The following is a 26,141-nucleotide window of genomic DNA, read 5'->3' as shown; positions in this document are numbered from 1 at the left end:
TTCAGCTTTTAATTGATTAATTTGAATACCAGCTTTAGAGGGTGAAACTGCTGACATGGTTTTACTTTTTTCTGACTTAGTTTCAAGTTGGAAATGAAAGAAATCTGTCATGTTTTCTTATTACAAATTTCGCATATTTTTCTTTCTTTACATCCTTTTCTTCTAAACTAAAGTTTAAAGCATGGAAAACAAGGAGCTAAATATTTCTTTTTTTATCCAAACTTTAAATTTTACAATGCTCAGAATCACGCAATTCATTTCAAAATGTAAAATTATACTTCTAATGACTGGAACAAACCTTTTTTCAAACTGTTTATTGCTTTTATTGTTTAGACTACCTCGCATGGCGCGTAGACTAGCGTTTGATTTATATTTTCGAATTATGAATCACTTCTGCTTGGGCCACCCAACCGGTATAGTGGCTAGCATCGCTAATTGCCGTGCCGAAGGACTTGGGTTTGCATCCCAGAGAAGGCATGGATGTTTGTAAATGTAAAGAGTCCGCGCGGCATGGTGGAACTCTAAATGTGCGTCTAATCGAAAGTCCTCTCGAGAGGTTGATTGGTAGGGAAAAAGGGTAGTTGATTGGTAGGGAAAGAGTTATTAAAGAATGTGCAGCTTTTTTTTTCCTATGAAGAGAAATTAATTCACTAATTACTAGCAAGTTGATCAGCGAATTTAACAAAATGTGCCTTATCCAATTACGATGAAAAGAGAAACAAGAGGCGTAATCACTTCTCCAATAACGTCGATCAAAGGTGTAATCCAAGTAAATAATATCAAATTTGTATCACATGCAGCCATTTCCATTTCATTTGTAGCAAACCAACATAAATCCAAAATTCGTTTCCTTCGTGGCTCAGACTTTGAATTTATGTTAGTCGTCGAATGGAAAGTGTAACTTGCTGGTTGTATGCATCATGTAAATAATGGTGCTGCAATTTCCATTACATGCAGAATTAGATGCGACAGATCTAATGAGATTAGCCGCATCTAATTCTAGATGTAATGGTTCAGTAGTAAATGTGTTTAAATAAGTGCTCAATCTAATAGTTTTAAACGAATTTACAATATCGAAATATTCCAATAAAGTATTTAATCAAGCTAAATCTAAACACAAGAAATTTTTCTTTCTCCTATTGCTTCTATTGATCTTTCAGATTCACTTTTATAAGATTTTTACGTTGCCAGTCAGTAGTTGAGAAAAGGATCTTTTCAGCATGGAATAAATACCAAAAAATAAAAAATGCGTTTTGCTTTAATAAATGTTCTGTCACAGACAGACATTTTGTACTCACACTCTGACTCATTTGAATCACACAAACAAAATCTACTGACTTTAAGATTTAAATAAATCAGTAAGTTCGCTAAATGAAATGATCAACCCTTAAACTTACTATTCGCCAGCAAAAAACGCAATGTTAAATGATTGTGAGGTGTAGTTATATTACTTTACTTTCACTAAACATTAACTTCTTTTCTCTTTACATCTTTTTCAATATTACTAGCATATTAATTAATCAAAACACCAAACTTATTATTTCTACACACTTTCATAATGTAATCAGGTCTGGTTGTATAATCAACAAAATCAGTGCCGTAAAGATGAATGAAAAGACTAATGGCCTGAGAAGCAGAGTTTGCAGATAATCCCTGCAGCTTTGCGTTACCTATTCAGATGATGTTAAACATGAACAATAATTAACAGATAGCAAGTTGAAGAAAAAAACAAGATGTGGAAAGTTATTGTAGAACCATCAATCAAATAAAACTCACAGTACGTAAAATCGTTGCCTCAGTGACATTTAAAATGATGCGAACAATCTCATAAAATAATTTAACTCCCATAAACTAGTATGTGAACGTAGCGAAGCACGTGCACCCCTTTGTAAAATAGTCTCATGAATTCTAAACATATGTTAAGTTACAAAAGTTTGCATTAAGGTTGTAATTTGTCGGATACACTATACAAGTATTTTTACAGTTCACTTATTGTCTTATAAAACACAATTCTTAATTTTCAAAGCTTAGAAAATGCAAAGCAAAGTTTTCGATCTGTCAACACATAATCAATAAACAAAATTAAGAGAACTGCAGATTATAAGCAACAGATCTCTAAAAATTACCTCATACATTTAAAATAAATATAAACAGTTTTGTGCCGAGGCAAATAATTTGCTATAATTGACTGTGAGGAAGAACACCATCTTTAATTAAAATTTTCTCGAGTCACTTACGTGCTTGCACTTAGCTGTCATTGAATACATTTCTTAAATGCTTATCAATATTTTATGATTTAAATACCTTTTAAATTTGCCTTCTAGCATTGTGTTGAAGAAGGCAGTCCCGTCACTTTTATGGTTTTTATTAATGATCGATTTCATTGTCATCAATCATGGACATATAACAATGTTTACAGGTATGACTGTGTCTATCCGTTTCTTTAGAGAAGACCTTGAAATGAATTTCCGAGAGGCCATTTCACTTGCCTCCAAGAGGCCATTAAGCCCTAGCAATGAATAGTAAATTACAATAGCGCCTGCTCGGATTAGTATCTGAATAATGCTCACCTAGTCGGATGATCTTCTGTGGTGAGACAGGGATTGCACCAGGTATCAGTGGCCCACGCTCATGTGACTGGAGAAAGTTCGGACAATGCAAAAAAATACATGTTGTGTGGAACAACTCGGAATTGTTTTTCTTCATCTGAAATTTTGAGGACCACCAACGGCTGAGCGATAAAGGTTGCTAAACATTGGCAATTTTACCTGCGTTCGATTCCAGACGAACGGGCTGGCTGCATGAGCGTTTCCATGGTTTTCCTCATGTGTGACGTGGAGAAAAGCTGGTTTTGCCTTCGGAAGTCTTCCATGAAGGCATCCCTTAGGCCTCATGGTGCTTTGCTATAACTGAATAAACCAGCACATATCATTCAATAGGCTATGACATCCGACCATGGAGTTTTACGTCAATCTACTGCCAGGACGATATTACCTATATCCTTATTGGTTAAAGCTGGCTGTCAGTCCGGAATATTGGGTCAGTAATGTAATTTCACACGTTACCTTTATTCTTGCTGTTCCAATATTTTCAAATCCAAGTTGTTATGTCTAAAATTATATACTGGCCGGCAAGATACGGTGTAAAATATTTTTGTGACATCTTTAGGTAAGTATTATATGTACACGGATCTTGAAATTGTCCAGAAATGTAGAGCAACATATTAAAAGTACCTAAATAAAAATGTCTAAAGAGCAGTTTAACAGTAAAATCAAGAAAATACTTCTTTCTTATGGCTGTTTTGGGAAATTTTGGATTTTTTAGAATAGAATAACCCCGTGCCGGTCTGAAGGTTAAAGATATTTTCAACCAATTTTCTTTTCTGTTCTCCACCAACAAGGCCACTGGTCCACATGCAAAATGGGCTTATCAAATAGTTATGCCATGCTGATGGTCCAAATTGATTTTTCTTGTCAAGAACATTTCCACACGGACGTCAAAATTTACTGCATTATTCTTGCCGTATACCTATTTCCAGTCACCAGCTACTGAAGCAAGAGAGAGTTGTATTATGATAAAGCCCAGAGCGAGACAAAATTAGATGGTACTTTAAGATTGAAGCAAGAATTAAAACAGCGAGTATAGACAACATTTATCATGAAACTAAGAGCCGAGAACATTGCCGCGGCTCTATAAAACGTAAATTTCAAGGGTGACACGTATTATAACGGAAGTCGCCAAGACGGTATAGCTGTTAGGGGAACCTACTTGCGACATCGAAGGGCCCGATTTAGAATCCTGGAGAATACATGGATGTTCTTAAATGTATAGTGTCTGTGCGGCATGAAGGCACTCTAAGTATGCGATGAGCCGAAAGTGTTAGGGAAAGAGGGATGGGAGACCCTCGAGCCCGTCCCCCTGGGGTATTCTTCTTCAAAACTGGGGGCGGAAATGAGCAAAGTCGTACTGTCACCTGTATGGTCCTCAAGGCGTTGCCAACGACAGGCGCAGTCTTGCTCTCCTTGTCACGATGAATTTCGTGGGCTTGGAATGTCACTGTCAGGCAAGTGAGATAAGTCACAACAACAACAATACCACATATCATAAGGTGGAACATCTCCTAAAGTTATGTACAGAAGGTGGGATATCATAAATACATGCACGGCAAATTATCTAAGAAAATAAATGATACGGTATAATGGATACAATATAAAGGATACAATATGAAAGAACCAAAGCAATGTACATTTCCCAAGGTACACATACAATGAGGCTACTAATGGTAAAAGTATTAGCGGCGGCGATATGTTTCTCTGTGTAGACGGACTGGCGTAAGCGCCGCAGATGTGTCCTCTTGCAGACTGGCTTTTTAGCGTGGAACTATCGCATTTTCCCTTTGAACAACGATATAAAGGATGAGGCCAAGCTAGGACGTTTACTACACTTTTAAGGAATGCTCTGTAACCCCGACAGCTACTCAATAGATTAGGTCGCTATATAGATCTGAGCTACAAGCGTATACCCTTGTGATGTGGGAACTCACACAGAATCTCTATTAGCCCTATTAGGGTTTGTCGACAATAATGCTAAATATTTATATAAAGCGAAATTTGTTTTGAAAAGTGAAGATCAATATAGCTTTAGTTGCCAGAATGATAATATGAACTTAATATACCATTAGTCAACAAATCTTGAATCGTTTTTAAGTCATATTAAGGCACGAACATTCGTATAAAAGTTTTTCCCTTTTGAATGACTCTTTAATGCAATTGAAATTTTAAAACTGTTTGTTCTTAAAAATAAAACAACCTGTAGAAACTTCATGTTTTAATTTCCTTTTAAAGAATCTATATTTAGAAAACCTAAATAAGAGTATTTTTAGCAGTTATAAATTTAATGTATAAAATATAAAAAGTACACTGATTTCTTTCAGTTGTACTTTTATTGCGCATAATTTTATTACTGCTGCTGTGAAAATACTGTGCATATAATTAGCACACATAATTATAAGGAAATATTTAATAGAGCATTTACAGGTACTTAGGTTAAGAAAATCCATATCAAAACAATGTAGCCTGAAAAATGCCGCGTGAAGCATCGGATAATGAAGCAAATAATACATAGTTGTTGCAAACCTGCTTACTGATCCAGAGACGTTTCTGTACAACAGAATATACATGAATGCACTTAGACAAACATTTGTAATCGAACTTGCTAGAAGCAAACTCTCATAAGTAATAATACATAAGTAACCACATATAAAATAGCATTTCCATCTGCAAAATATATAGGTCACCGCATATAGTAGTCATCAATAATTAACAATTTAATCCTAGCTGCCTGGATGTATTTTTTAATGTGTTTGTGAGAAACGAATTTTCAAACTTTAAAAAAAAAACAGTAAAATATGTTGCTTAAATAGGTCCGAAGTAAATCGAAGCCTGTCAAAGAGATAGAAAATTACACCTTTATGGGGAGCAAAAGTAGTGTCTTTGCGTACAAAACAAATAAAAAATAAGCAAATAAATAAAAATAAACTTATAAAATAAAATTATATATTCATGAAAATATTGTAAAATCTGGGAACTACTGAGCAGCTTCTACACAATAGTTCATGAGTTTTCAATTGTAATACAAATGTGATTCTCAGCATGTTATTTCAAGTTTATTATAGTATAGTATTCTAAAATAAAATTAAGTGTTAGGAATTTTTGTAGATTTAATAGACAGTTTTCACGATTCATCATGTTCAGTATTACGAAGAAAAGAAATTCTTTTAACCATCACAGCAATGACTTTTGAATTATGCCGAGTTACCTGTAATACTTCCTTTTCAACTAATTGTATTGAGTAAAATTAACTGTATTGATAATGCACCATTTGAAGAAGATAAAATAATGGCTGATACTATTAACTTAGTTTATTATGGAAGAATGAAATGAATAAGGTAATATTTACTATTTGAAGTCGTATTATTTTACAAATGCGATTTCGGAAAGGTAATATGAAGTTTCTTCGACTGATTTTTTAACATACAGGCCATATCAGTAAACAGTTTCAAGCTTCAGTGCATTTTGCTCTATATGTGCTCTGGATATAAAAGTTTAAGCATAAAAGGCAGGAAGAATTATAATAAGTAGAGGTAATTATTAAAGTATTTAATATATACCAGAAGTGACAAATTATTTTCATGAAGTACACTAACATAAACCGAGCCGGCATTTTAGATAAAAATAAATATGCCCAATATTTCGTTCTTTAAAATTTTTAAAAGTCAGCACAGACTTTTGGTTTCCCCATTTTAAGCATAGGCATGCGTAATAAAATTTTTAGCTTGGTTTAAAGCAAATTGATTTCAATTTATGATATAATGTATAACATAATTGTAGGCCAGTATCTTTAGAAATTCCTTTGCGTTTCCATCACAGGCAAATACTCCTAGTGTGCTTTACTATAATAGAAAAGTCCAATCAAATGTTCAAATAGATAGATTTAGATAATTTAGATTATGATAAGATGCCAAAAATACTTCCATTATTTGGTTTCATATTTTACCCTAAATTATTATAGTAACGATTAAAGTTACCTTCTGATGGTTCTCTTTAGAAACTCAATGAATAATGTAGGTGTTGGAATGCCTGTAAGTTTTAAATCTGGTAGATCCTCCAAGCAATTAATCAAACAAGCTTGGCAACCTCCGACTTCTACCAATTCATTTTTATAGGTGTGGCACTTAGCCAAAGATTATCTGGAATTTCGTGCAAATCCTGCGTGTTATCATAACAGTTCTATAATCTTTTCAGCGCTAACTGTTTCACAAATGCTACACGAAACTGGGATGAGTTCCAGAAATACTTTTTTATTTCGTCAGCGTAAAACCACGTTGTTTTTAAAGGAATGTAAGCTACGTAAACAATAAGGCATTTGCTTTTATCTCCTCAAATTTATAGGACTTTCATTGACTCCTAAAGTTATTATCTCTCCTCCACAGCTTTAATTTATCGTTATTGTACTAAGAATTCAGATAGAGCGAACTATATTAACCTACCAATGCTACCTAATGGGAATACGAGAAAAAACAAGTAATTAAAAAAAATTCTCATTATTTCAATTATTACTTTTGTGAAATTTATTTTTTAAATAATTTATTTCAGCGAAAATAAAAGATCTTTTTATTATTTTTCCTTATAAGCACATGTTTGCGGCATTTTTGATTCTGCTTTAATGCTTTTAAATGGGAAGCAACGATGTTAAAAATAATAAACGTAAAATATTGAAAATAGTTGCTTCATAATTATTTAATGATACTCTAGGTATTAGATTTATGAACATGCAGTTCAGATCAATTCCTAAGCGAAAGACTAAATATTATCTAAATGCAAGTGTTTTAAGCTGTGGCTGATTCGGCGCGTAAGCTATTAAGCTTCCAATACCAAAATATTTTCATGTTTAATTGTCTTGTAAATGTAATTGTTTTATCAATATAATTCGTAAGTTCATTCCCGATGTATTCTAATAACAGTTCAAAATCAGGAAACTTGGCTTTAATAATAGAATTGGGGATGTATACCTATTATGGTAACATGAATATATATATATATTAAAAATCACAGATGAAGTTCAAGAAGCAACTATACCCAGGATTACATACTTTTAGCGAAACTATGAATAGTGAATACGTACGCCATTGAAAACTTAAGACGAAGTATTTCGCTACAAAAGTTTTCACTACTTTGTTTGATAAGAGGTTCAGAACTGTCAAAGGTATTGTTTTGCTCTGCCCTTTACTGCCGCCTGTTGGAATGACGCCAATATTACCGTCACGTTTTCAGTATTAGTGGCTTCTAACTTTGCTGGAGGCCAGCTTAAAATGGCATAAACCATGAAAGATATGAAGGAAAGTGTCATTTGCTTTGTTGTTGTTCGCCATTCTAATATTTTAATAGCAAATTTTACTATCATTTTTATTTTTAAGAACACGTTTTGAAAAAAAGAGAAAAAAAAAAAAGATTCTTAATTTTTAAGCCATTTATACAAAAATTTTCTCTGATACGACCATTAATTTAAAGAAATATGATCAACATAGCTTCATGTATAAAAAATTATTTTCATGGCATTTAAAAACATTAAAAAATACACAATGTACTGTGTAGTGCACACATATTTTAATAAAATGAAGCTGGTTATTCTATTTAATAAGTCATTTAAACTTATATTTATCTACCAAATTTTTAAAATTTTCTAACGAAATAACTCTATTATCAAAGTTTTTTAAACACTATATCTCTTATTTGAAATGTAAAAATGAAATACAAGATTGTTTTGAGAGGTAAATCTTATTCATTCTTTTCTTTTTCAGTTGGTTACACAACTAGGGACATTAAATATTGGTGGCGTGAGCATGAAGATTCAGTTGGAATGTCCAGTGATGTTGAACTTCCACAGTTTAAAGTCGTTGGACATAGACAAAGATCAAAAGAAGTGCCACTCACGACAGGTAAGCAATTAAGACTATGTTACATGAGAATTAAGTAGATATTAAATACATATATTACTTGGAGAAGGTATGTTACAACTGAGTTTTGTTAGCTGTCATGTAAGAGAATCACAGAACTACATTATTGCTCACTCAGTTTAAAAAATTACTTGGACATTCAGGTAAGGAATGCACTTTTACATTTTACAATATATAAAGGCATGTAACAGTTCGAAAAGGAAAAGGTAAATCATTTTTCTAAGGTAAGTCTTTCTTATTAAAATACCAAAGCATTTCTGTATGCATCAGTTTGAAAAATCAGGTCGAGAAGAAGGCCTCATACATGTAAATTTTTATAATAGCCTTTTGTATTTATTTCCTGATTTCTTTTCTTTTAGCCATGTCATACGATGTGTGAAAAAATAAAAAAGCAAGTTCTCAGTGATCATGTACTAATATATTTTGTATCATATTTATATTTTTAATTCATTGTGTGCTTTGTGGAAACATTATTTGAATTTATTTTATATTATTTTGCAATTCTTAGTTTTAACTGTTATATGCATTTTTGAGAATAATAATATACAATTATATTTAAGCGTCTCTTTATTCACTCTAGAGAATAAAATTATTATGTGAGAATTTAATTGAAAAATATTTTTGATTATAATCTGAAATTTTAATGAAGATTTAAAGCAATAATTAAAGTATTTTTTCTAAGTAACACTATGAGACATATTCTATAATAAAAAAACTGATTTTATATATATCGTGCGATGTTCTACCTATACAAACAAACCATATGTCAAGTTATTCTCTAATTCTAAGCAAAACGCTTATAACTTTTATTTACGATATAAAATCTGATACTTGCCTATTTGAAATTTTAATGGTTTAAGAATGTTAGTAACATAAAGTATAAATTTTAAGCGATATTAAAAGGGATCAACTATAATAATGTTTAAAGCGAATAAACTTTTATATAGCTAAGTTCACATTTTTTAAAGTATAAAAAAATTAAGAGCATTTTTTTTCTATTTAATTGGCTAAATATTTTTTTTACATTTTGCATTAAAATGTAAAAGCATGTACGATGTCAAAGTTATCAGCAACGGCAGAAGAGGGAATACTGTTTACGGTTTTCGGATAGAAAACAACATAATAGAATAATTCATGAAATATTAATTTATCCTTAGAAACAGATTTAAATACAATTTTTGGAGCAATTGATTTGATTTTAAAATTCTATTTAATGCAAAACGTTTTGCTTCTAAAACTGAGACTGAACCATAGCTTTAATAAAAAATTTGTTTAGAGAGTTAAGAAATACAAGGTGAAACTGCTTAACGTTTATAAAATGTAATTTGTTTATGTACGTATCACAGCCTATTAATTTATTTTTGACTTTTGGCTTCAATAAATATTATTATAACAAAATATTTTGTATGAAAAATTGCCTTATAAACCGCACCTCAGTTTATAAGGCACCGTGCCTCATAAACTGAAACTTACCTCAGTTTATGAGATACACAATCCACACTAAAATGCCAAAAATTGAGGATGTACTTTAGTCTTTCTTCACGGATAATAACTAAATTAAATTTTGGAATATTATACAGGATATTAATTAGTCTGAACATTTATGCTCAACAACTTTTAAATACCAAAAATGTAAAATTGAAAAGTTATAAGTCTTTTGTATGTTTATTTGTATTGTCTGCAATTTCTGAAAGTGAGAAAATTGCAGAGGCTTGAATTATAAAAAATTCTTCGAAACAATGTTCGATTCATGGATTATTTTAAATTCAGAAAAATAATTAATTTCTAAAATATCACTCTTTGTAAAAGGCATTTTTTAAAATGTCGATAAATATTTTAATGCAGAACGTAAATATAAAATTCAGTACAATACTTCATATTTTCCAAAAGAATAGCGTTTCATTATTTAAAATTTATCTGTTAAGTAGTTTAGTAATATTCACAGGCAAGACAAAGGGGTTCGATTTAGAAAAAAAAAAACACAACCGCCATTTTCAGAACTCAAAATTTTATAATTGTTCATTTTTTTAAAAAAATAACAATAATTGATAAAAAGACATCTATTATTAAACCTGTAGGGTTCCTAACTCCTTGTATAAGATGAAAATCGAGAAACCTAGTGAACTATGTAGCGACTGACCGTTCAGTTCAAAACAACTAAGACGTAGATTCGAGCAGAATTAAAATACACTTTTATTCACTCGAATACGAATAACAGTAGACCTCTTCTCGGGCTTACGGGAAGCCTCTACTCGAACTTTAACTTAGAATAAGAAATAAGAAACTAAACTACAATTAACTAAATGAGACTTAGCCGAAGCTAGACACAGTTATCTAATGTAGTTGGTTCTTAAATTAAACTAGCCTGCGATTATCAATAGGCACGTATAATACGGACGAGCGTTAACAGCTTCAAGAATGACTTAGCCAGAAGGCTAAGTCTCGGTACTAATGACTCTATCCAGAAGACTCGGTACTAATGACTCTATCCCTCTCTAACATAGCAATGCCGTAATTTAGGAATCTATTTAAAAATAAAAATTATTTATTTAATACAACAAGTATAAGTCAACCCTGAAGCTTCTAGCATAATGATTGTTCTAATTTTCTATGAAGGAGGAATGTCATTTATTCATGAGTTGATTCCAAGCACGGAAGAGAATACTGAAATAAGATTATTGACGGACCCTTTCGATAACAGTCAGATAAGAAAGAATCGATGAACGTGGATTTAGACATCCGTTTTTACCCCGCTACATTTTTAAACAAGGATTATGATCATGAATAATACCAGAGCTTGGAGAAAATCATGTAGTTTCAAATATCGTTTTACTGAATCCATACTTAAGTCTTTATTCTACTTTAATAATACTAAATAAACTAAAAGCTACCTGATTATAGTTATAACTAAGGCAGCAACTATTTTTTAGTGAAGCTACATGTGATAGTATCAGAATACGAAACTTAAGATGAAAATATAGAGCTCATTCCTCAAAATTTACGGCTTATTTGTTTAAGATATAAATCTTGCTTTAAAGACTTATATTTTTATTATTTTACAATTCCAACGTGATTAGAAACCAAACACAGACATAAAAAATTGCAGATTTTTATTCAAATATTAATTATAAATGGCAATGTCCCTTTCAAATCTTTTATAAAACAGATTGACTTTTATAACACTTATTGACTTATACATGAATGAGACGTTAGTCAAGAAAAAGAAATTTTTGTATTTCTATTCGAAAGGTTCTTTTGTCATTACATAGTAAGAAGGCAGATATAATTCTGAACAATCATAGAAATGAGAATTTCCAATTATCTCTCAAACATATTGAGTCAAGGATGTAAATAATAGTTTAATGGAAAAGTAAAATTAATGCATTCACTTGAATTTTATTCTTATTTAGTATCATAAAAATATTTAATTTAAATTTCCTTCGTCAAGTTTTAGCTTTCTCAAATTTCATAAATCTGTGACTAAATAAATTAATCTATTCAATATGAGTTTAAGTATAGCTTGTAAATAATGATCTTGCTCGTCAATATTTCATAACTAAAATTTCACAATAAAATATTTAGGGCTTGATATCTCTGCTAAGAAAAGCTTAAAATATAGAAACGTATCAGCTAGTATCGAGCTGATTAAATAATGCCTTTTTCGATTATTGTTAATTAAATCTTTTAGTTTTAATTTGGACTGAGAGGAGATGTCTGAGGCCACAATTTTATACGGAACGAATAACGAAATATGTCAGAAGAACGCAAAGCATGCATTACTGTAAATAATTGGTTCGATACTGATAATTCCGAACACTAAGCACGTATTGAGCGTTGTGACTAATAATTTGAACTCCTGCATCTATGACTATTTTTATAATGTACACGTCATGAGAAAGCTTCAGAATTTAATTTACTGCCTTAATAAGATTCACTCAGATTAAATCTGCCTGAGGAGTTAAAAAATAGCCACACAGTCAGTAATAAAGAAATTTTTTCATGCAGCAAAATGTATGTCAAAATCCAGTTTGTGGTTAATTAATCCAATTAAATGGTTAAATGACAAGTCATACTTTGTAACTAGACATAAAAGTATTTGTATAGTAATAAATATACAAAGGCTGGAAACTAATGTAAAAATCTAAAAAACATTCGAAACTCTGTTTTAAATATCACTTCACAAGTAGTGGAATTATAATCTTTTTGAAAAAAAAAATATTCTTCTCTGCTTCGTATATCATTTGTTAGTTTGATATCATTTTGAATACGAATAATTCAATGCCTTTTTCAAAACTAAATGTGTCAGCAAAATTTGGAAACTCGGCAGATAGCTACAGTGTTTCAATTATCTTTGTATTTGCTAAACATTCATGACATTTTGCGCAGGCAACTAAATAAAATTGTTCAGAATGAATGTATCTGGTATAAGTATTTTGGAATAGATGTCTTTTCAATATATCATTCAGTTCTTTATTAATATTGCATTCATTTGTTATATCTTAGCCCCAATTTATTACAAAATGTATTTGCTAAAATGTAGCTGACATTTTAACTCAGATACAACTTTAAAAGAAATTGTATAAATCGTATTCAAAAGAAATGGCATCTTAGGTTATTCAGCTACTAGAAGAATCAAACCATAAGCTAAATTTAGCACCAGGCCTTTCTAATTATCATCCTAGGAAAAGCTCAAATAACTGTACTTTCTTTCAGTTAACAGAAGGAAGAGAACCTAATAAGCTTCCCAAATGATATGAGAACACTCTGCTTCTCTTAATGAGCTTATGGAGAAAGTATTTCATTTGATTCCTTGTATGTCATAGTTCCACATTTATAGGAACTTTTAAGCTTATTTTAATCTTCTTTCATCTAAAGTTTCTTATTTACTGGTAGAATATTGATTGCAGTGAAGGATTACTGCTTTTATGTCATAAAGTCACAAATATTAATTAGCTTTCTTAAGAAAATCAAAGTCTTGAGGTTAAAAGCCTGCTTAGCAAAATAAAAATATTACAGAACTTTAAGACACAATATATTGCTTTCATTTTATCAGTTGTTTGACAGGCTAATTACAACATGAAATAAAAATTGCTACCTCTAATAAAGAGAATATCTAATTCAAGAAACAAGTTAACGTTAGATGATAGAGAGGAAATTTGACTTTCCTTCCATATTCAATGGAAATGCAAAAAAAATATAGCTGAAAATTTCATCATTGAATCTACCGTTCTTACAAAATTTTAGACTATATAAATAGCACTGGCCTAGAAACATGCCTTTAAATTAGTATTTTGTTCATTTAAAATAAAGAAAGTAAATTTTGTATTAAGAGACAGAATATTTTAATATTTAAAAGTCATTAATTTGCTACAGTTAATATGCGAATAAATTTTAAAGCTTCTTATTTAATAAAATCAAAATCTTTTCTCAGTTAAACTCTATAACTTCCATTGTATTTATCTATGTCTTAAATGCTAATGTATCTCTAGCTCTTTAGCATAACACAAAATTATTTTTTCAAGAATTTACACTTAATTTCTTAAACTGTTATTTCGTTAATTTCAATATCAATACGAACCTTATCCTTGAATGAAGACTTATAGCTTTTTAAATATAATTTTGTTGCTTTACTAACGATGCACTAAACCACTTTCGTATAAAAACTTAATTTTCTTCGTTTACGATGTTATATGAATGAGAAGTGCAGGCTTTGCATTTCCAAATTCGTAGATTAATTTTAATGCTATTTGTTATTCGAATAATAGTAAAACAGTTAGCTGACAGTTTTAGCGAAATGAACGAATGTTTAGAAACAGATAAGCAAATGGCTAATTATTGCCTTTCCATGCATTTTCAAATTGAAATGCTTAACAAAATTTTATACTAAAATTTAATGAATCATAAAGCTGTGTGTAGTATTGTAATCTACATAACGATATGATCACAACTAAGAAAGTCTAGTAATCAAATGAAAAACTCTTGTCCAGCCTTTACATTTACAGATGTCCAGCTTTTACATTTACAGAAATTTTGCTGAGTATTTTGTCGAACAGAAGATGGGGAAGATATAATTTATAGATGCTATTGATGTTCAAATTTCTTCTCAAATACGTTTCACTATTATTCATAATTACAGATGCATGTTATTCATCATTGAAACTATGTAATTTAATATAAATGATCAGTTTTGGGAAACCGTTAGAAATCATTCCAACGAATTGTCTGATATTTTAAAACGAATAATTTAATTCGATGCTTTTAAAAACATCATAAAGTTATTTCAAGAAATAAACATGTATTTTGAGGTTTCCCAGTTGCCTTATTTCTAACATACATTTTTACTATTTTTTAGGTCTAATCTAGATGCTTCTGCAATCCAAAAGTGCGATCACCAGTTTCAGATTTATATATTTTAATCTCAAAAGTGCACTCTTGAAATGGATTTAGGGTGCCTTTTGATATATAAACTTACTCAAAGATAAGGAATATATCTTAGCCAAAATATTAGTTCCTAACTTTTCCAAGAGTGCTTCCTCTTCAAAAATAGCGCATTATATCAAAGCTTTTACAAAAGTAATATTAACTCTATTCGAACATAAATCATCCTTCCATAAAATCTTGTGTGTCTAATCGCTCACGAATATCAATAAAATCATTATCAGACCTAGAAATCCCAGAATAAAGTTCTTAAAACTGCATATTCATAATTTTCTTTAAGAGTTTCCTATGCAGACAAAAACTTTCGCAGGCCGCAGATTGAGAACTTTTATACATAATATGCGACTTAAACTGAGAAATTTGTGTGCATTTTCTTAGAATTATAAATTCCTGAATTCTAACCAGATTGTTAGTTTCCTTATTGAAAAGCAGGCTCTGCAAAAAGGTGAAAGGATTGTCACACCAGGTATTTTCTCCTAATATTCAGACAGGTATAGCATTTCTAACATGAAACAACATGTTTAAAATCATTCTTAAGCTCTGCGCACTAAAATGAGAAGTAATTGGAAATTTTTCATTTCATGGTAACATAAGTTTCGTGAGTACACACAATTATCTCTGTTCATAAATACAGAATAAATTAAGGTTTTTTTTAGAGGTTCAACTTCACTAGTTCTCTCGTTGTACTTGTAGCTGGTTCTAACAGCTGCAAGATGGCGTTCATAAAAAAATAATAAGACGAATAGGAATAAGAATACAGCAAATACTTTTACTTCACTGATGATATAAAAGCCTAGTGACTGATTAAAATAATAAAAGTTATCTAGAATTTATGGTGTAGTTTGAAACATCGTCTTAAAGGTACTAGGATTACTTAACATTGCAACTATTTACACAGTAGTATTTACCCATGCAAGAACCATGTATAACATTCTATTAAACTCCACAAGCTTAGGTATGAAACATCAAAAGCCGCTGGATATGCCACTACAATCATAAAATGTATCTTTGATTTCTCATATTCGAACAACCTAACAGATTTGATGGAAGTACGGTCTGTTTACATATTACTTCATTTATCTCTTAATAGCTCTGTACATATTAGAGTTACATAGCTGTTAATAAACGCACAATAAACACTTTTTTAAAACAGTAAATACTATTTGTAACATTTAAACACCTCGAAGGAAAACTTCAGAACGTTTTTGGTTGTCACTGAGCAGTGAATTGTATTCGCAACAATTTGATGATGTTACTAAACAACGCTGCAGATATTTTATTGTCAATATTATATAAATTCTCAGTCTATCATTAACCCTTTAAAAATCTATTTCACCTGGAATTTTAACAATATTTTACAAGGATTGTAAATGTCATATGTAAAGTAGATTATGATTAATTTATGCTAACTTTGATATATTTTTGACTCTCCAAATAAAAATAAATAATGTTTAATTTGAAATTTTATATTAAAGTATAGATTTGAAGCCTCTAGTTGTATTCATGTTTTTAATTAAATATACATTTTTAGTAGTTTGACGGTTTCCTTTTTTCCTTTTATACGTTAAAATAAAGAAATGTAGAAAGAAACAGAGCTTTTCTAACACTAAAATTTGGTTTTAGCTTTTTTTAATTTTATTCAACAGTAAATTCGCAGCAGTAGGTGTTAGACTTAAGAAAAAAACAAAAATATTTCTGTTTTTTTTTCTTGTATTTTTAGTCTTTTTACTTATTTTTTAATATTTTTTTAATAATTTAAAAAGTTTAACTCAACTTCGAGGTGCTGATTGCAAGCTAAAATGTTGTCAGATTTCGGCTTTTTTCCCTTTTAATCTGTTTAATTTCTCCTGCCAAGTATATATTTCTTTTTTAATCTGTGGCAACGATAAATACCAGAAACTTCGTATTTCTAATAAGATTTAACTTAAAAGACGACGAAAATTCGATGAAGTGTAAAATGAAATAAATTAATTAAATAACGTACGCTAATTAAATTAACATTTTATTAAAACGTTCATGTTCATAACAATTTTTTAAAACGTTTATGTACATTTTTAATGTGCAATATTTAAAGTAGGATAACTATATACAGCGTTACGTATTTGGTAGACGGACATTTTGTCATGAATTAAAGTACTAACTGCCTCTTTATAGTAGCTTGTTGTAACTGAATTACCTTTTAAGTTTAATTAAAAATATTGTAACTGGATTACTATGCAGAATTTTAGGCCAAAGAAAAGTTTTTCCATTTTCAACATGTCTTTTTTAATCAGCATTTAATTATTTGCTTGGATATTATTACGAACAGTGTCTTAATTTCGGAGAAGGAATTAATAACTTTTTTAAATTTATTTAAAGAGATAAAATTACATAAATATAAATGTTAAAAATTCTAGGAATCATTATAAACATGCATATTGTTATATGAACACTGAAATTTTCAAATATTTTGAGGGTAACCATTAGAATTGGCTGTCACATTTGTTTCTGCAGTTGAGAATGATATTCTCTGTGGTAATAAATTACACATACAAATATATAAAAATAAGTTTCATTTACAATCTCGAGCAGCATTTTTCTACCTTTTTATTGCTACTAAGCAGTTGAAATTATATTCACGTTTCAAGAAGCCACTACTTAAAATCAGGAATATAAAATTAACATTAAGATTTGGCAAAAATATATTTCCATGTCAAAATACTGTGATGACATGGATCCTATAAATCCTGTTAAGCCACGTTGATCCAGTTAATATATTTGTTTGTATAAGCTAATGCAATCTTTTCCATTCGCCTTTGTCAGAAATTTAGCTTGCTGCTATAATCAACTTAATAATTATTGAAAAATCATTAAAACTGCTATGATAATTGAAAATTAAAAAGCAGCTTTGGTTTATTCATCAAATTATTGATGTCATATTCTAGTATCTGAGATATGCAAATGAAAATGCACCGAAAGGAAATGTCAACCAAGCTGTTTACTCGTTTGCAGCTAAAACTAAAGGCTGTAAAATGTTGCTGCATATTTAGCCTCACCTTTAAAGTTTTCATTTAAACTTATTCAAAATTTGTATCTTTTCCGTTAAAGAACAAAACGCCCCAAACAGTTTTCAGCGGAAAAATGCATTTTCCAATGTTGTTTGCAAGGGCACTAAACAAACCAAGTTTCTCAACACACTCTTCCCAACACTACCTTATAGAAGCGGGAGACACGAAGACACTAAGAGAGTAGGGAAGAAATTGCTTTTAACCAGTTAGTAACATCATAAAGAGGAAACCTTGTAGCACAATAATCTTAACTGCTTGTTGACCATCATTAAACTAAACCCACTGATCTCTCTCACAGCAGTGTTCTTATTTTCAGAGCAACTATTATTAGCAGAAGATTATCATTTTGTTTCATGCTTTGTTTATTGAAATAACCAACCTAAGATATAAATACGAGTATTTTACATTAAACAAATTATCACTGTTTAAATGAGCTCACGATAGTAGTGTATCTTCTTGCTAGAGGTATCATGTTGGCGCACATCGTATATTTCTAAAGAAAACTGTTCAGAAAATGTTATCTTAGAACGGAAAAGATCCCTAGAACCTTTTTAGTCTTTGCTTATCATCAGACATTCAATACAGATTAAGAACACATTTCGATAAGCCCTTGTAGAGTTTTCACATGAACCGTTTATTATAAATGATAAAATTTTAGTCTAGAATTATTAAAGTCGAATAAAAGTAAGCTGTTTAATTTTGCACGGACCTTCAATCCTTAATTCAAGCTAAAATTTTTATAAATAAAAGTAAATTAAATATTTGTGAAAATTGCGATCTCTTGTTTTCGAAACTGAACACTCAAGCTTTTATGCTAAAGAAACTTCCAATGATTTTGTTTGCCCTTTTCACATTAATTTTCATATAATGATTGGATCTTTTGCTTCAGTGTGAAACAGTGACGAATTAAGATCTTGCGATTTATTGTAAATTACGAGCACGTCAGATTAGGAAAAGCAAAATCTAAAGTCTAATGGAAAACACAAATTTACAAAAAAGTTCATTTTCTTTTCTTTCATTTCTTTCTTTAAAACTAGATAAAACGTGCTGAACGTGAATGGTGGAAATGAGACTACACATGTGAACGTCACGTTCTCCCATTTCTTTCCCTTCACAGAAGCAGAGAGCTTAATAAATACAGCCCTATCTTCCAAACAAGCATCTAATTCATCGTACTCACAGACTATCCCCCAATGTCTGTGCAAGCGCTTTTTATCAAACCTGCGCGGTCTTTTTTTTTTTTTTTTTTTTAACTAGGTTAAAACAACATAGCGAGGCAGCCAATTCCGATGATCAATCATTCTGCTAAGAGAAAAACTTGACTAATGTTTAACGTACAACAGTTTTTAAGTAGCTTGTCTCTTGTTACGGCGTCCTGTTGAATGCAAAAATATCCTCCAAGTTACTGCCAAATCTATGACAATATCTTCTAAGTTATTGCCAAACAGTAATTCATTAATTAGTATCAACAACATTTGTTTGATGTTAAGATGAATTAAAAGGTTTTATTAATATTTATTTCATATGACGAAGGAAAACCTTAGAAAGAATTTTACACATATCTTTATTTTAAAATTCTCAGAGTAAATATGCTGGCTACTCTTTCTGAGCTTGTTCCCTGGAATGATATTTTTTCTGTTATTTCTTTTTAAGGAAAGGTTTCACAGAAGTTAAACAAATACCTGCACGTAGCGAAAAAAAACGGTAGAAATATCTTGAAACTTGAAACACGGTATTTATTGTTTAAAACATTAGCTCGAATAAAATGAAGATTAATTACCTATTGCCTAAAAGGGAAATTTCTTCAATTAACATTTTGCCTCGAGGGTAGATTAAATTTACAGCATAATGATATTATTAATCACACAGAGAATTACATCATTCACTTCATAACCATCGATTTCAAATTATCAAAATCTGATCTCACGAGTAATTTGTGGTCATTTACATAAATCTTAATGAGATGAATCACATTTTGCAGAGCATATACATAATATACGTTAAATCACTTTAAGCCTCTCATTGTGTGCCTACGTGTAACATATTTGTACTCGCACTGTTGAGATGCTTTTATTTGATATGCTAACTGAAATACTGTGTAAATGAAAAATAATTTTTATAAGTGCTATTTTAAATAACAGATAGAGCGGAAAGCAGAAGAAAAAAACTTTGAGCTTAGATAAAATGGCTCTTTTATGATTTTACTGAAATGAAATTTGTCGAGGAACAGAAGTGATGAATGTACTGAAAGTGACATGAGACGTTTGTTGGGAATGTTTACTTCGTTACACAAGAGATAGGATGTGTGAGTAAGATACAGAGAAAATTAAATTAAAAGTAACAGTATGACTTAGTTTAAAAGGATTCAATTATTCCACAAAATTATTTCATGATACAATTGAATAGGATTGATAACTTCTAACTTTGCAATTTGCAATGAGTTTATCCTTGACGCCTTATACATCTTTAAAGTTTTCATAATGCCTGAAGAACAATCATTCTTCAGACCTACTTTCATAAAAAATTAGAAAATAAAAATCTGACCTGTCTTCAGTTCCTAATTTTTATTCTCGTTTTTTAGAAATTCAAATGATTTACATTTGGAACAGAAATTTCAAACAAGTTGTCAACAGTTGACAAAATTTCGCAATGGGTATATGTTAGAGACCTTTCTTGTTTGTTTCACATACAGTTACTCAGTCTGCGGCCTGCCTCAAAGCTAGCCCATAGCTCATATTCTTGTATGTTGCTTTCTTCAGTCGGAAATTCAGGTTACATATTTGAAATAAACGAGTAAAATCGCTTATGAATAATCAGCAAAACCTATGATGAACTTTCTTATAAAACTTCCTTATTTTGTTTTTACGGAAACTTCCCTGAAACTTCATGGAATTCTATCTAGTAATACATTGTTCTCTAATATGTAATTGTTTCCCAGGAAACTACTCTCGCCTCATCTGTGAAATCCAATTCATCCGTAGCATGGGCTACTATTTGATCCAGATCTACATACCAGCGGGACTCATAGTCATCATCTCGTGGGTGTCCTTCTGGCTGCACCGAAATGCCACCCCTGCCCGAGTAGCGCTTGGGGTGACCACCGTTCTCACAATGACAACCCTTATGTCCAGCACCAATGCCGCCTTACCCAAGATCTCCTACATCAAGAGCATCGACGTTTACCTGGGCACCTGTTTCGTCATGGTCTTCGCATCGCTTTTGGAATATGCTACTGTCGGCTATTTAGGTAAAAGGATCGCTATGCGCAAGACCCGCACTCAACTCATCGCCAAGATTGCGGAGCACCATCGCCAACGGTGCCTGGCCCATCACGCCGCCTCCTCCGCCTCCACTGCCGATGGCGATGCACCTGTGCTGGTCGCTGGCAACTCCGAGGTGCCTCTTGTCAGGACAGCGGTGAGTACTCACCGTTATAGATGTGACGGCCTTACCCCTTCCGCTAATCAGGTAATTCCTTTACGTGTTCCCCCAACTCCGAAACCAAATTCCTGGCCTCGAACTTCGAAGTACTTAGATATCCGCAGGCACAACTTCGGGATTTGCAATGTCGCTGCTTCAAGGAAATTTTGTAGATATAGTATCATTTACTAATAACTTTAAAATGTAAATCTGCTTTCATAAAGCCTTTTTCTTCAGTTCGCAAGTGGAATTCAATATCTTATGGAGATATTTATTTTTCTTGCATTTATGCACGCTGCTTATTTATTTTTCTTGCATTACATTGTTATTTGGAATGAGTATTTTGAAATATTACTAGCAAAAGTTTTGTACAGAATTGAATCAAATGTTATAAAAATCTCAGTTTTTAATTACTGAACTTGAAAGAAAGGTTAGTTAAGCTGATTTTTTTTTTTGCTTTGATATCATGTAAAATCTATTTTTTGGACAGAAATTTATAATAAATATATAGAGACATTAGGAATTTTTGAACTGCAGTGTGTAAAATGTGTAATTCCCTCACCGAGACTCGAAATCCGATTGCTAACTGAAAGTGCTTTTCAATTACACCCAGAAAGTACACGGTAAGGAGGGTGTAAAAAGCTTAAAAACATCACAAGCACAATATATAGCTTTATTTCATTTATTATTATCGATATAGTATTGTGAAAAATTTTCCCAGTAATAAATGTTAATAATAAAACTAATGAAAAGGTACTCAAATCGCCTTTTTTGACTACAAACATGTAGATTTTGGAAGGCAAATTTTCTCTTAATTATACAATCTTTTTGATGTTTTGCCTAAAATGCATATCTGAAAATTATACTGAAGGATTTTTAATTATGTACTTCTGCTAAAGAATAAACCATAGTGTCATATATAATTATCCAAGATTTACTTCTATAATATATATACAGGGTAATCTGCTACCAAACTGATAAACTTGCAGGGTGTGTAGAGGGTACAGAGACGATTTGGAATCACATGGGAATGCGAGGTCGCAAATGCCGTGTTTGCGAGCTATGGTGCAAAAAAGAAGAGGAGAACAGAAACCAGTGACACATTATTGGAACCGCAAAAATTTTTATTGTAAGGTTGTACTACAGCAGGTGTTCGAAATTACGACCAGAAGTCGTCTGGCTTGTCTAGCAGTGGCGCTGTGTGGAATTTCTTACGATCTGGAAGATTCCTGGCATGTCACGTATCATTTTGGAAAAACTACAGATATTTGAGCGACGAGATCTTCAGCTGAAAGAAAGGACATCTCGTACAGCAAACTTTACATGCGATCCCAGAAGAAGTACATGCATGATAGGTCCGATGATCTCTCAAGCCTGAACTGGGCCTCCACGACCTATCCGCCGCTCTCTGAAGGTTACGTCTATCTGTCTGCGTACGTCAGTCGTGTAATGTGAAGGAGCCCCGTCACGCTGGTACCACATGGACTTACACAGGACCGACCTTTTATGCATGGACTTCTTCTGGGGTCACATGAAGAGTTTGGTGTACGAGATGCTCGTTTCTTCAGTTGAAGATCTCGTCGCTCGGGAGGATACGTGACATGCCAGAAATCTTCTAGAATGCAAGGAATGTTAAATGCAGCGTCACTTTCAGGCCTACCAGACGATTTCTGGTCGTAATTTCAAACAACTGTTGTAGTACGTTTTATGTCCCATTAATGTTTTGCTGTTTCTGTTCTTTCTCTCTGCTTCTTTGCGCCATAGCTCACAAGTACGATATTCGCGACCCTGCATTCTTGTGTGATTCCAAGTCGTCTCTGTACCCTCCCACACCCTGAAAGTTTGTCGGTCTAGTAGCGAATTACCCTTTATATATATATATATATATATATATATATATATATATATACATACACTAAATTATTAATAGGATTTATCCTCTAGAAAAACGAAGAGAAAAAATAAACTGTTGATATACTGATAAATGAACACCTTACTGGAAAATGTAGAGTTCAAACTATTATATTTATAAAACTTGTTTAATAAAAATAACTTGGAAACACAATAAAATAATAATTAGTAAGTAATCAGTACTGATTTCATACAAACAATTGACATTTCAAGGAGAATTAGTCTTTCTCTCTAAAACCATCAACAGATATGATGTGATCGTATTTATTCAGTCTGTAACGTTTAAATACGATTATATGAAATTTAACCCAAAGAAATATTAAACTTAATTATTTTCATACATGCGACAGAAACTCCTGAAAACGACACGATTTCCTAAAAAAACCATAGTTTGGGTAAATATTGAATTAAACTGAATACTTGTCTAAACACGTGAACCAGACTACACAAAGATTGAAAAGAAAATTAATCTTCTCAAAAAAACTAAAAATTAAAAATCAAATACTTACAATATGAAACGTATAAATATTCTGTCCTTTTTAACAAACAAGTTAAAAAAATTAGGGCCTAAAACAAAATTTATTATGGAACCCAAAATAATTTTCGCAGTTAGCCATTTTACAAAATCAAATAGAGAAGTTGTAGTTTCCCGCCTGGTTGCACTTTTAGATTTGTAATATAAAAGGCTATGAAAGTTTCATTTGGTGTACAGACTCAAAGCTCGCAATTAGTGAAATCTGAAGTGGCGAGAAATTTTGGAAAGGAACAGCTCTGATTAGCTGTAGCCAAAGAAATATTATTTGCTGGGGAGAGGGACGAAACTATCCAGATAAAGGTTCTGTGTTAAGCAGATAATTTGAAAATGGCCGAAACAAGTACTGGAGTGGAATAAGGAATTTTTTCAAAATTAGCTCTGGCTAAAAGTCAAGGAAACAGAAAACTGAGTTAATTACAGTAAAACATTTTCACTCAATATCAGCTGCTATTGAGATTTTTTAGAAACTAAATATGCAGTAATAATAGCAGTAAAGTTTGCCAGAAGTATATACAGTAAAAGAATTTTAATTACATAAATGATGTTTTATATAAAATTATCTGCAATACAAATAAACACATCCTGCCTTATCCTTCTTGCGATTTAGGGTAGTAAACCGCCTTGTTTAAGGCAGGATGTATTTATTAGTATTGGAAATTTGTATGTTTTTATGTAATTTAAATTATTTTACTGTATATACTTCTGGAAACTTTACTGTTATTACAGTGGTTAACCGTCTAATGTAAAGAAAAAAATCACTATGCACATGCCAAGATATTAAACGTAGAAGCGAATGAAAAATAATATAATACAATTAATACGCAAATAAAACAAAAAAAAACGAATTGATAATCCTTACGATATTTTTCAAGGATTCAGGAAAATGTGATATATGTATATATATATTTTTCTTTTCTTTCCTGTAAAGTATAATCATTAATTTTTTTAATTAAATTTAATACGTTTCAGCTACATTTGCGCTAGGTTTTCACACTGAAACTCCTAAATTCTTCTCATCTTTTTAATTATTGTTAATATATATGTATATGTATGAATAAAATAGGTAAATTAATAAAACTTTAGCAATAGCCCTAAAATGTCCCTGTCCTAAAAATCGTAAACTGCTTACAATAAATTTCTAAACTGCGTCATTTCGAAATTAGTCCATGCAATTTGAATTTCATATAGCGCTGCGATACAGATAACGTACATAAGGTTTTAAATAATAATTTTTGTAGCTTAAATATCCAATTCAGATAAAGCAACGGAAACTGACTTGCGAAACCATAATTTTTTCTTCCACTGCAGCCTTTCATGCTTAATGCATCGCAATTTGTCTGCTTCTTTCTCTGTAGCCAGATAGCTGCTTGTTGTCTCTCCACTTACCACAACATCTAAAAAATGTGAAAACTCTGAAACAGGCATGCTTGATGCTCTAATTTATGTGTTGGCTAAAAAATATGTGTTAACCAAAATAGAAAGGAATAATTAAAGTCGGCCACTTTTGCAAATTTCTGCTTTTAAGTATCTACCATGGCACCAACATTTTCTAAATTATACACATATAATTAAATTATATAAATAAATAGGCCACTTCCAAAGACAAAGAAGAGAATGGTAATCTTTGAAATACATGAAAAATATGAAAGAAAATTAAAATAAAACCAACATATATATCACAAGGGTAATTTAAGTTGAACCTAGAAAGAAGGCAACTGGTACAAAGGTTTTTGAAAGTGCCAAATTTGGATAGAAATCATAATTAAAAAGCTGAAACTTAGCAGAGAATTAAAATTCTTCGAGCCTGTTATTTGTCGGGATGGAGGGCAAAGCTCGAACACTTCAATCGATTACATTAATAAAATTCAAGAATTTTTCATGCTGCAAAAAAGAGTGATACAAAATATTCTCTCTAAATTAATAAAAGGCTCTCTATATCATTCACAAAACCGTTTCTGGTCCTTACTAATCATGAAATAGAAAAAAATAAAGATTAAAAGAGAGCCATATTTTTCCAGCACAGCCAAACTTCAAATCATAATTGAAAAACCAAAAAATGCAAAAGGCAAATAATTTTTTAAGTACTAAAACTTTTCAATAATTATAATTAGCAACTACAAACAATTTGCGTCAAAACTTTTACAGTCAAAAGATGCAAGATGATAATGTTTTAAATAAAGAAATCCTCAAGGCATAAGAACTGCTTCAACTCGGAGAAACATTTTATTTTTCATATTTCAAAATTAATAAAATATAAAGTAAACGCCAGACAGTA

At 31.2% G+C, this 26,141-nt stretch overlaps 1 protein-coding gene across 2 annotated transcripts in view; it reads left to right on the top strand.

Annotated features, from left to right (window-relative positions):
• The window catches only part of LOC118181801 (gamma-aminobutyric acid receptor subunit beta-like), a 534,459-nt gene that overhangs the window by 377,308 nt on the left and 131,010 nt on the right, over positions 1-26,141 (top strand). Inside the window, exons 6-7 of one of the 2 annotated variants that reach the window (XM_085808441.1) lie at positions 8,360-8,497; positions 20,939-21,417. In XM_085808441.1, coding sequence (XP_085664567.1) covers positions 8,360-8,497; positions 20,939-21,417 — 617 coding nt within the window. Of the gene's footprint in view, positions 1-8,359; positions 8,498-20,938; positions 21,469-26,141 lie in introns of both variants that reach the window. The other variant, XM_085808440.1, reaches the window with a different exon arrangement.

The sequence above is a fragment of the Stegodyphus dumicola genome, chromosome X1 (genome assembly GCF_044657685.1).
Source record: "Stegodyphus dumicola isolate Sdum_Otavi_A_Nest chromosome X1, ASM4465768v1".
NCBI lineage: Eukaryota > Metazoa > Arthropoda > Arachnida > Araneae > Eresidae > Stegodyphus > Stegodyphus dumicola.
This window is presented reverse-complemented; position numbering and strand designations above follow the sequence as displayed.